We start from the raw sequence: 13,342 nt of genomic DNA on the forward strand, positions 1-13,342 counted from the left end.
CACCCCATCCCCCCACCTCTCCACCCCTGCTCTGCAGCAAAATACCGGATGCAGATTTCCCTGCCCTCCCCCATACCCATCTGCTGCAGATTCCACAGATACTCCTCTTCTAATCTCTTTCCTCCCATTCAGTGCTTTATTCCAGCCCCCCAAAACAGTAGCCATTCCATGCTAATCCAAGAGCAGCTCCTTCCATGGAAGCAGGTAGACATCCTGTTTATCTTCACCTCTCTTTCTACTCCTCTGCTCAATCAGAGGCCAGACCATCTGCCAGAATGAAACTCAAGAAGGATGACCAAAAGCGGATGCTTCACTCCTGCTTTAAAAGGCAAAGCACTTTTATACACTCGGAAGGGGATAGGGAGGAAAAGTTTAGAACAGAGGCAGAAGGAACACCCATTCAGAGCCTGCCCCACATGTGGCCCATACATATACAGCCACCCAATTATATAAGTTGGATGAAGCAAAGAAGTGCAGGCTGACAGGAACCGGATGTAGATCTCTCCTGAGAGACACAGCCAGAATATAGCAAATACATAGGCGAATGCCAGCAGCAAACCACTGAACTGATTATAGGACCCCCGTTGAAGGAATCAGAGAAAGAACTGGAAGAGCTTGAAGGGGCTCGAGACCCCATATGAACAACAATGCCAAGCAACCAGAGCAAATGAGTACAAATAAAACATAAGAATTATAAATAAAATGGATGAGTTGTATCTATGTTAACATTCTGATTATGCAGTCTGGAGGTTCCTCAGAAAATTGGGCATTGAACTACCTGAGGACCCAGCTATAGCACTCTTGGGCATATACCCAAAAGATACCCCAACATATAAAAAAGACACATGCTCCGCTATGTTCATCGCAGCCTTATTTATAATAGCCAGAAGCTGGGAAGAACCCAGATGCCCTTCAATAGAGGAATGGATACAGAAAATGTGGTACATCTACACAATGAAATATTACTCAGCTATCAAAAACAATTTATGAAATTCATAGGCAAATGGAGGGAACTGGAAAATATCATCCTGTGCGAGGTAACCCAATCACAGAAAAACACACACGGTATGCACTCATTGATAAGTGGCTATTAGCTCAAATGGTTGAATTACCCTAGATGCACAGAACACATGAAACTCAAGACAGATGATCAAAATGCGGATGCTTCACTCCTTCTTTAAAAGGGGAACAAGAATACCCTTGGCAGGGAATAGGGAGGCAAAGATTAAAACAGACACAGAAGGAACACCCATTCAGAGCCTGTCCCACATGTGGCCCATACATATACAGCCAACCAATTAGACAAGATGGATGAAGCAAAGAAGTGCAGGCCGACAGGAACTGGATGTAGATCTCTCCTGAGAGACACAGCCAGAATACAGCAAATACATAGGCGAATGCCATCAATAAACCACTGAACTGAGAACGGGACCCCCGTTGAAGGAATCAGAGAAAGAACTGGAAGAGCTTGAAGGGGCTTGAGACCCCATATGAACAACAATGTCAACCAACCAGAGCTTCCAGGGACTAAGCCACTACCCAAAGACTATACATGGACTGACCCTGGGCTCCAACCTCATAGGTAGCAATGAATAGCCTAGTAAGAGCACCAGTGGAAGGGGAAGCCCTTGGTCCTGCCAAGACTGAACCCCCAGTGAACATGATTGATGAGGGGAGGGTGGTAATGGGGGAAGGATGGGGAGGGGAAGCACATATAGAAGGGGAGGGGGAGGGGCTAGGGGTATGTTGGCCTGGAAACAGGGAAAGGGAATAACAATCGAAATGTAAATAAGAAATACTCAACTTAATAAAGATGGGAAAAGCTCTCTCTCTTCTCTGCTCTATTACCCTCTTCTCCTTTGTCCCTTCTCTCACCGCTCCCCATCCCCCTTCCCTCCACGTGCTCATGGCTGGCCTTTACTTCTCCCCTCTTCTACTCTTCTTCTCTCATTAAACCTTTCCACATGGAAAAAAAAAGATGGGGAAAAAAACATTCTGATTATGATGTTGAGCTATAATTTTTCAAAAATTTTACAAATTAGGAAAAATGTAACACAACTAACTTTTTGTATGAATTTTTATGATTTTTTTATGTATGTGAAGTGCTCTATCTGCATGTACACCTGCATGCCAGAAGAGGGCAACAGATCCCATTACAGATGGTTGTGAGCCACCATGTGATTGCTGGGAATTGAACTCAGGACCTCTGGAAGAGCCATCAGTGCTCTTAAATGCTTAACCACCTTTCCCACCCCTGGTGGTGGTTTTAAACTGTGTGATTCTTCAATTATCCTGAAATAATTTTCAACATGAAAGCTTTCAAAAAAAACATCAAATTGATCCATGTGTAAAAAGAATCCTCTTAAAACATACAAAATACAGAACAAAACAAAATCTAATTAGCAGGAAAGCTATTTGCTTTTCAATTTGTTTTTATTTTAACTTTTTGAAAAGAGATAAGTGTGTACATAATATTCTATAAGAACAAACGGCATTTCAAATGAGATGAGGCCATAAGTTGTTCCAAGGGACTAAAGGTAATTTGTCTCAGTAATATGTGAGCTTTGATACAGACAAGAATTCCTACTATGTCTACTTCACCTTAGAGATACTTTAGGCTAAGATTAATCTAGGTGTCTAACTCTCTCAGATTCAGCTTTTAGTTGGAATTCAGTTTCAACTATAGGCTGCATCATGGCCATAAATGAAGACTGGCCTTGTGATGGCATTGTACTGTGCTAATTTGGGTATGGAGGGCTTTTAGCCTCAAGATTAATCGATTCATAGGTAGCCAATTTAGGAGTCAAGGGCATACCTATGCTGTCCATTGGTAGAATCTGGACTCTATTAGCATCACTTACAGGATGATCTTGAGCTCTTACTGGAACAGTAACTGGTTGATCTTGAGAACTTAGAGCATAGTATTCAGGAGAATTCCAGATTTCAATTATACCACCTGGCTTGGGAACCCCACTTTCAAAAGGAGGCATATCATACATATCATTTTGTAATAGAGGTTCCATGGGCAGGTCTATTTTGTTAGCAGCTGAACCTGAAGTAAAGAGTCTCCAGGATTCCTCTCCTTCAGATAAAGAGAAATTTGGTTGTAAGTTGGACTTAGTTGCATATTGATCCTGAGGTCCATTTGACATCATCCTCCAAAGATTCCTGTGCTTATCTAAATCAGTAGTATTTTCTGTCATACTACCCTCATGGAAATTCGCAGACTCCACTCCATCATCTTCTGATGGATTTGATTGTTTAATTATATCTGCCATCATTTTATCAAAAGACTCACCAGTATTATATGCTGCAGAAACACAGGGTTTAAAACCATCAGTCTTAGGAGGAGTATATGATATAGCTGTGTCAGAAATAAGCTGAGATAATGGAGATTTACTTAAATTATTTGTATTATGTGGAGCGGTATCCTCATGATACTGAATTAAATTCTGTCCAGAATTTTTTGGAAGTACAGCAACAGGCAATGACTTGACAGTTTGTGGGGTCTGGCTTTTATCAAGGAACAATCTATGGCTATCAGCAAAATAATTTGCATCACTAAAATTAAAGATTTTTGGTACATTGGTGATATGTTTGGTTTGTGGAGAAGTACTTAAGTTTCTTTGTAAAACCCCCAAGGAGGAATTCTGGGAGACCAGAGTTGGGATATAATTATGGCTATGCCTGATTTGGGGAACATGCTCATTTTCATACAATGTCCTACAGTGTAAAGAGGAAGTAGGATTCAGTAGCTTCTTAGATGCCTTGATGAATCGTTTTATCCAGGTAAAGTAAGGAGTTGTTCTAATGATGACTGTGGGATTTTGACATATCTTTGAAGTCCTATGTATGAGGCCCACTAGTTCCCAGTGGTTCTTTAGGAGACATAGAACAGGACTGGCTTGCTGTATCTGAATGAGGAAACCAAGAAATATATGTCACTTATACAGTCTACTGTGTAAACAATCTTTATACTATGTGAGGGAGAGGAGAAAATTCAAATAATATTATCACACAGCTCCCAAAAATTACCAATGCAAGACATGGGCATATACAGTTGAAACATATGATAAGAGAATATAGAATGTGTCAGTACTAATTATAAATTTTCAAACTCTTACAATCAGCCACTTTATCAGCACTGAACTTGTATTTCTAAAAGTTATATCAAACTTAATGTTAAAACCTAAAAGAACCACTGATCTTCCTATGAAATCTTCCTTTTGCTTTATTTGCCTAGTGACAATCACAGCACCACTACAAAAGTTCAACTTAAAAAAAATAACTTAAAAAAAATAATAACTTGAGGAGTGATACTCAAGGGAGGCTCCCATTCTCTGAGGAGAAGGGAAGGGGCAATGGGGGAGGGAGTTATAAGGGTAGAGCTGGGATGAAGGGAGGTGGGGGGGACTGTAATCAGGATGTACAGTGAGTAAAAAATGAAAATTAAAAAAAAAACTTGAAATCATTCTTAGTGCCTCTCTTTCCTCCACATTCTGTTACCAGTCTCTCAACAATGATTCTGATACTGTAATTTCCCAAAATGCATTTTAGTTATTAAATAACTTTCCTATCTAGGGATGCTTTTATTGTTGTTAGGAAATATAGTGTCTTTATGAAAAGGCATACTTCTTGTCCTTCTCACATAGGATCTTAACACAGCATCCAAATTTATCCTCTTGAAATCTAAGAATGATCAATAAATACAGATTTCTGCTTAAAAACTCTCCAATTAGTGCTTTCAAGTCTTAAAAATGTTAGAAGAGTAGTTGTCATAATAGCTTATAAGGCCTTAGAAACGTTTATTGCTACCTTGATGCCACCTACTGCTGCTGCTGGCTAAGATACTGTAGCCACCTAGCTTGCCTTTCTGTTATTTCAATATTCCAGACATATTTACACATCGAAATCTAAGTATTGGCCTTTCCTATGCACTACACTTGTAGTACTGCTCTGACATTCAAATGACTTGCTTCATCAGTTCTCCCAAAATTCCATTCAAACACTTTTATTATTTCTTTTTAAAAATGCCTCCTCTCATTGCCTAGTTGTATTGAGTGGAGTCATATAGATGAAAACCCTTACTTCTATCTTGTAGTGCAGGTATTTTAGGCTAACACTGTCTTTGGAGTCCAATACTTTCAGAGTTCCAGGTTATAATAAGCCCTGCTCTATGTTTATTATCCTGGTGTATTTTACTCAAAATAGTTAATGTCACTTCTGTTATTTACTTATTATTGATCACCTCTCAAAAATATATAAACTTATGAGAACATGAACTGCCCTATCATCATTGTCATTACCCTAGTTCAGATAAGGTTAGTTGTAAATTGTTGTTTCACATTTCACCAACAGGACTTCCATTTTAGAGCATTTTCAGACCAACTATGAGTATAGAACAGAATATAAATTTTGTCATATAATTTCTCTTGTCAAAATTTTGCATGTCTCCCCATTCTCTAACTAATACAGCACGTTCATGTTATAAGGTAATAACACCTGCAGAATCCGCCCCAAGATTACTGCTCTCTTATTTCTCTCCTAGTTCATAAGTAATCTAAACAGCACTTTTCCCCTCAAACCGAGCTATTTCTACATTTCTCAGGCTTGTCTTACTCTGCTTCCTTTTTACCTGAGCATCGTCATATCATTTCATACTTCTTATCCTACTTGGTAAATGGCTACTTATCTTTAAATAGTAGTTGAAACATTAACTTCAACACATCTTAAATTAATCTTCCTTCAGTGCCAATTTCATACTGTGCAGATATCTTCTGTACTTATTCGTCCTATGGGGTTACTACACTTTGCCTTCTGTACAAGAGGGTGAGCTTTGGGTGCTGGTACCACAAATGATTTTTCTAACACCTCCATACTACTGTAAATCCTTTGATGTCTGTATCCACTCTGGCACCTTTAGCTCCACCATTAGACTGCCATTCTAAGGAATGATCTCAGCTGATTCTTTTCTATCTCACCCAATAAACAGCCAGTGCTTGCTGAAATTCCTTTTGCAACAGTATGTTTCTAGAAACTAACATGAGTCCTCATGGTTAATATGTTTCCAGAAACAGTACTGGTATTTGTCTCATGCCTGGTGATGATCCTCTATGACACATAGCTACTAACTATATAGTTAGTAACTCTACAGTGTTACTCCCTCATCTCAACTTGTAACAGGGTTTCGAACGGTGTTCCATTCATTCTTGTTTACTTAAGTGTTTCTCATCTCTCAAGACTTAGCACTCAAGGCTGGTCATATGCTACAGTAATTCAGTCAGGATTTCCACAGTTCAAATTACTGCTTTTCTTGAAGTCTTTCAATATTAATTTGTGTGTGTGATTTCAAATTGTCAAGATATTTAAGTACCTAAAATGTTTCTTGCATAAGGCTTAATTTCTACAGCTTTTCTACATGAATAGGTGGAATGAGTTGTATCTATGTCTTCTAAATCTCCCCACAGCTAAGGTTGAGTACAGTGTTTATTATAACCTACAGAGAGGCTCTAATAATTTTTTAAAGAAAGATAAAATGTATTTGTGTCCACTGATTCTTTTTTGTATTTCTCATTTGTTTCTAAAGCCTTTCTTTGTGTAAACTCTATGCCACTCAAATATCCAATGAAACTTCCCAGATTCACATATTTTCCTGACACCAACTTCCTTATATTCTGTTACCTAATATTTAATTGCTATTTATATAATTGTACATTTTTACATTTCCTTCTTGTTCTTAATATTATTCTGGTATATGATTACCCAGCAGTCTTCCCGTGGTTGACTCTGAATACACAAGCCCACAGTCTTCTCTAGATAGGAATGCTGGTGGTGGCATGTTGAGAAATCTAGAAGCTGCACATCTATCTTCTTTACTCTGGTGGTTCCGAGCTTCTTGCTACCTAAAGGCATATGTAAAGGATGGTGCTGAGATGGAAGGCACTATATCACAGACTTTGGTTTGTCACCACTCTCAATTCAATCACAGAATCTTCCCAAGACAGTCTTCTTTCCCTTTCATCCCTTCCTGTTCTTTCCTCCTTCCTTTCTCTTCTCTCTTTATATATCTCCTTATCTTGTACTTTCTGAACCATTCACACCTTGAACTACTGTTGTGACGCTTAGTCTGTTGTTTTGGTTTTTTTTTTTTTCAAGACAAGGTTTCTCTGTGTGTGGCTCTGGCTATATTTGAACTTATTCTGTAGACCCTGCTTGCCTGGAACTCACATAGCTCCACCTGCCTTTGCCTCCTGAGTGTTGAAACTAAAGGTATTCACTACTACTAGCCGGCATGATGGTTAGTCTTGATTATAAATTTGATCGGATTAAGAAACACCTTGGTGCACCTAAGTAAAGCTCACCTCTGGACATGTCTTATAGCATTTCCAAACATCTAGCTCATGACCACTCTGAACAAAACAATGAATTAATCATTTGATGGATATTATATGACAGTATTGAGATATAAAGGTATAAAGTGTACCCTAGTTGAAGAAGTAGTTAACTGGGGACATACTCTTGTGCCAATATCTTACTCTTGCTCTCTCCTATACTCCTCCCTTCTCTCTACTGCCTGACCACCAAGAAGTGAAAAGCAGTCTCTACCACACACTTCAACTGCAATAGTGTTCTCTCAGTACACAGAGACAAGCAGCCAAATATGGAACTTTCTGAAACTATGAGCCAAAATAAATCTATCCTGTCTTAAATCATCTCTGTTAGATCTTTCATCAAAGCAACAAGAAATAGTTAAAATACCTGGGTACAGAGAGAGTTCTGTAACAAGAGTTGAGACTTAAATCCAGGCATAGCCCTTTCCTTTCTCATGCTTCAGTTTATCATCTAACGGATTGATGTGATGTGGACATAAGTAATGACCTCCACTACTTTTTCTAGATTATTTTCCCCTCTTTAGAGATTGAATTTCTTTAGAAAATGAGTAATATTCCTAAAGCCGATATCACAAAATAATGTAACTTGACTCCTTTTACTTACTCTGATATTCATACACATAACAGCTTTTGTATTGGCACTTAGAACAGCTCTTCAAGGATATATTAGTGAACTGAGATAGTGGTATTTCATCCCCGTAAATAGGCTCTTCAAGAATGATCAAGCCAATATCTGCTTCCACTGGATCATTTTCATCTTTGGGATTAAACTTGGGGTGGAGGCAGATTCTTTGGCCATGTGGAATGCTTTCTGGGTCATTTACTCCTGAAATGTCCAGGTATAACGGTTTCCTAGGATAAGAGAAGGATGTGCAATAATCTAATTGATGATAATAAAGAATCATCCATATAATATCTTATAAAAGGCATTTTTGACAGCATAGGTCAAATTCAAAGTTATAAAACAACCCAGTTCTTCATTTATTATCTAAGGCCTTCTATTGGCCTTCGGTTCCTTTGTAGTTACACTGCTTCAACAACAAATATTTGATTCTCAAAAACTTGCTTTTTATACCTGGATCTTAATAAATTCCATAAATTTCCATTTCAGATGAAGCATTCTCCAAATTGAAAAATAAGCCCAGATCCCAAGTGTCCACAACAGTCTAGGACTCAGGTAGGCACTCTCTACTCTCCTTTCTGTCTTCCAGGACAATCTCTCCAGTCTTATCCCCAACCCAGTAACAGACTGTTTTGATGTGCCTCTCCTCCCATCCTACCTTCAATACCTGAGGACTCCACAGAACTTGCTTTGAGCCTGGCCTTCTGTCAGCCACGGATACACAGAAAGTCGTTTTACCCGGATCCTGCTGTGAACACTCTGGTATTGGATGCAGGTAGATGCTTTTCACTCTTTTCCTATTTTCTGTTAAAATCTTTCCCATCTTATAGCTACTTGAGTCCTATAGCTACATGCTTGCAGGGGCCTGTCTTCCAGTCCTATCTTTATTCCCTGGAGACTCCACCAAACCTTGCTGTGAACATAGATTTCCTCCTTCCCATGGTCCCTCTCCACCATCCCTTCCTTGTATCCCATCTTCATTCCTTTATGTTAACGCCCCACCATACCTCAAAACATTTTCTATGCAGGGCCTGCAGGGCTTGAAACTGGCAGGGACTCAGATAAGTGTTTCACTCTGATGTTCATGCCCTCCATTAGGATCTCTCCATTCTCATTCTGCGCCTGGTAACAACTTGCTTACAAGTGTCTCTTCTCCTACCTCAACTTTATTGACTGCAGATTCCAGCTCATAGTTCAGACCCATAGTCCCCCTAGAACATTCACCTGTTTCTTCAGATTATTATTTGTCCTACTGCAGCTGACTTGTAAAATCCCATCTTCCCACCACACTGCAATTACCAGGGAACTTGACTCTCAGTTAGATAGATTCCTTTTTAAAAAAAAATAATTGCTTTCTTTTCTTAAGATTTAATTTTATTTTGTGTATGTGAGTACACTGTAGCTGTCTTCAGACACACCAGAAGAGGGCATCAGATCCCATTACAGATGGTTGTGAGCCACCATGTAGTTGCTGGGAATTGAACTCAGGATGTCTGGAAGAACAGCCAGTGCTCTTAACCTCTGAGCTATCTCTCCAGCCCAACAAGATCCTTTTAGCTCTTTCCTGAAGCCCCTTTAAGCATTTCCTCTTAACCCACCTCTACACCTGTCTACCATCAATTGACATGAAAAATCACTCTCTACCATGAAACTCACAGCTACCACACTTTTACTAAGATTAAGAAAGGACAAGAGGCATTTTGTGAGTGGCAGTGAAAAAGGACACACCTCCATGAAGGTGTCAGACACAATTTGGGAGTGTGGGTGCTTCTTGCCAACCCCAAAATGCCAGGCACTGCCACTATACCAAATGTGCATCTTTGCACCCAACCATGTGGTCGCCCAGCCCCACACCTGGCACTCCATGTCACAGCTGAAAAGGATGAAGAAATCATCCAAGGAGAATGTGTACTGCAGGTGGGTGTTTGAGAAGTCACCCCTGTCCCGCCTATGAAGACCTCTGGCATCTGGCTGCTCTACAATTGCCTCAGTGGTACACACAACATGTACTGAGAGTACCAGGACAGGACCACTGCTGGCACAGGCACACATTGCTACCATGACATGAGAGCCTGAATCCATGCTTGCGTGCACTCCATCTAGATCACGAAGGTGGAAGAGATTGCAGCTGGCAGGTGCCCCTGGGAGGCTGTCAAGGAGATTCCACGACTCCATGATCAAATGCCCATTGCTGCATTGCATGTTATGGTGCCAGCACAAGCCATGCTTCACCACCAAGAGGCCCAACACCCTCTTCTAGACTCAGGGACCCACTGAATAAAAACTCTAGACTGTCAAAAAGGAAGAAAGAAAGAAAGAAAGAAAGAAAGAAAGAAAGAAAGAAAGAAAGAAAGAAAGAAAGGAAGGAAGGAAGGAAGGAAGAAAGAAAGAAAGAAAGAAAGAAAGAAAGAAAGAAAGAAAGAAGACAAATTCCCATTGCCTCACTGCATATATATTATGGTGGCAGCACAAGCCACACTTCACCACCAAGATGCCCAACACTCTCTTCTAGACTCAGAAACCCACTGAATAAAAACTCTAGACTGTCAAAAAGAAAGAAAGAAACAAACAAACGAAGGAAAAAATAAGACAACAGAAACCAAGGAATAGAACATCCACTAACAAAGACAAGGCCAGATAGCAACAAAATAATCACCTCAATCAACCCAACAGCAGATGCCTAGACATCAGCACAAAAGCACAAACATTAACAACCAAGAAAATATGCTTGCTTCCACCAGAACACAGCAACAACCCTACTAAAATAAGCCGTGAGAAATGCAATATAGCTGAATCACAAAATAGTTCTTCAAAATAGCAATTGTGACTATATTCAAGAACCATAAAGAAACTATTAATAAATCCCTTAATGAAGTCTGTGAAAACATAAACAGTAGAACAAACTAATGAGAATAGTTCAAGACATGACGGCAGAAACAGAATCACTAAGAAAAACCAAACTAAGATAAAACTGGAAATGAAAAACTTAGGAAATCAGCAGATCTTCCTGGTTGTGGCCGCCACGGAAAGCTCATAAGCAACACCCCACGAGCAAACTTGAGCCTCGGGACCACAGGTCCTGCTGCAAGCGACCTGCCTGGTGAACTCAGAACACACAGAGGCAAAATTCCTCTAGGACCAGACACTTCCGGTATTTAGCGGGAGTCCCAAACCTGTGGATCCCTGCCCACAGCAGCTCTCTGCTCCCAAACCCCGTGAGAGAGAGACCTCACCGCCTGGACAGGTGGGCACTCCTGAGGCTGCAGAGTGGAAGAGACCACCAACACTGCCCACCCCTGCCCACATACCTGGCCCAAGAGGAAACTGTATACGGCCTCTGGGTTCCCTTGGATAAGGGCACAGGAGCAGGAAATCCGCTGCGTCTGAGACACCACCGGAACCTGAAGGGACCGAACGGATAAACAGTTCTCTGCACCCAAATCCCGAGGGAGGGAGGGCTAAACCTAAAGAGAGGCAGACACGCCTGGGAAACCAGAAGAGACTGCACTCTGCACACATTACTGATTCCAGAGGAAAACACCAAACGCCATCTGGAACCCTGGTGCACAGAAGCTCCCGGAAACGGCGGCACAGATCTTCCTGGTGGCTACCGCCGCGGAGAGCTCATAAGCAACACCCCACGAGCAAACTTGAGCCTCGGGACCACAGGTAAGACCAACTTTTCTGCTGCAAGCGACCTGCCTGGTGAAATCAAGACACAGGCCCACAGGAACAGCTGAAGACCTGTAGATAGGAAAAACTACATGCCCAAAAGCAGAACACTCTGTCCCCATAACTGGCTGAAAGAAAACAGGAAAACAGGTCGACAGCACTCATGACACAGGAGCTTATAGGACAGTCTAGCCACTGTCAGAAATAGCAGAACTAAGTAACACTAGAGATAATCTGATGGCGAGAGGCAAGCCCAGGAACCCAAGCAACAGAAACCAAGACTACATGGCATCATCGGAGCCCAATTCTCCCACCAAAGCAAACACGGAATATCCAAACACACCAGAAAAGCAAGATATAGTTTCAAAATCATATTTGATCATGATGCTGGAGGACTTCAAGAAAGACGTGAAGAAATCCCTTAGAGAAACACAGGAAAATATTAATAAACAAGTAGAAGCCTACAGAGAGGAATCGCAAAAATCCCTGAAAGAATTCCAGGAAAACATAAATAAACAAGTAGAAGCCCATAGAGAGGAGTCACAAAAATCCCTGAAAGAATTCCAGGAAAACACAATCAAACAGTTGAAGGAATTAAAAATGGAAATAGAAGCAATCAAGAAAGAACACACGGAAACAACCCTGGATATAGAAAAACCAAAAGAAGAGACAAGGAGCTGTAGATACGAGCTTTACCAACAGAATAGAAGAGATGGAAGAGAGAATCACAGGAGCAGAAGATTCCACAAAAATCATCAACACAACTGTCAAAGATAATGTAAAGCGGAAAAAGCTACTGGTCAAAAACATACAGGAAATCCAGGACTCAATGAGAAGATCAAACCTAAGGATAATAGGTATAGAAGAGAGTGAAGACTCCCAGCTCAAAGGACCAGTAAATATCTTCAACAAAATCATAGAAGAAAACTTCCCTAACCTAAAAAAAGAGATACCCATAGGCATACAAGAAGCCTACAGAACTCCAAATAGATTGGACCAGAAAAGAAACACCTCCGGTCACATAATAGTCAAAACAACAAATGCACAAAACAAAGAAAGAATATTAAAAGCAGTAAGGGAAAAAGGTCAAGTAACATATAAAGGCAGACCTATCAGAATAACACCAGACTTTTCGCCAGAAACTATGAAAGCCAGAAGATCCTGGACAGATGTTATACAGACCCTAAGAGAACACAAATGCCAGCCCAGGTTACTGTATCCTGCAAAACTCTCAATTAACATAAATGGAGAAACCAAGATATTCCATGACAAAACCAAATTTACACAATATCTTTCTACAAATCCAGCACTACAAAGGATAATAAATGGTAAAGCCCAACATAAGGAGGCAAGCTATACCCTAGAAGAAGCAAGAAACTAATCATCTTGGCAACAAAACAAAGAGAAGAAAAGCACACAAACATAACCTCATATCCAAATATGAATATAACAGGAAGAAATAATCACTATTCCTTAATATCTCTCAATATCAATGGCCTCAACTCCCCAATAAAAAGACATAGATTAACAAACTGGATACGCAATGAGGACCCTGCATTCTGCTGCCTACAGGAAACACACCTCAGAGACAAAGACAGACACTACCTCAGAGTGAAAGGCTGGAAAACAACTTTCCAAGCAAATGGTCAGAAGAAGC

General features: G+C 40.4%; 1 protein-coding gene and 1 pseudogene across 1 annotated transcript in view; one reads left to right on the plus strand and one right to left on the minus strand.

Annotated features, from left to right (window-relative positions):
- Positions 1-2,414: 2,414 nt before the first annotated feature.
- Positions 2,415-13,342, minus strand: part of 4930519F16Rikl (RIKEN cDNA 4930519F16 gene like) — a 32,324-nt gene continuing 21,396 nt past the window's right edge. The window contains exons 3-5 of the mRNA XM_002730271.7: positions 7,996-8,243; positions 6,763-6,902; positions 2,415-3,914 (exon numbers count right to left, since the gene is read on the minus strand). Of these exons, the coding sequence (XP_002730317.2) occupies positions 2,739-3,914; positions 6,763-6,902; positions 7,996-8,243 (1,564 nt within the window). The 3' untranslated portion in view covers positions 2,415-2,738. The remainder of the gene's footprint in view (positions 3,915-6,762; positions 6,903-7,995; positions 8,244-13,342) is intronic.
- On the plus strand, positions 9,659-10,273 carry LOC103690866 (60S ribosomal protein L18a pseudogene; annotated as a pseudogene).

Source organism: Rattus norvegicus, chromosome X, assembly GCF_036323735.1.
Source record: "Rattus norvegicus strain BN/NHsdMcwi chromosome X, GRCr8, whole genome shotgun sequence".
Lineage (NCBI taxonomy): Eukaryota > Metazoa > Chordata > Mammalia > Rodentia > Muridae > Rattus > Rattus norvegicus.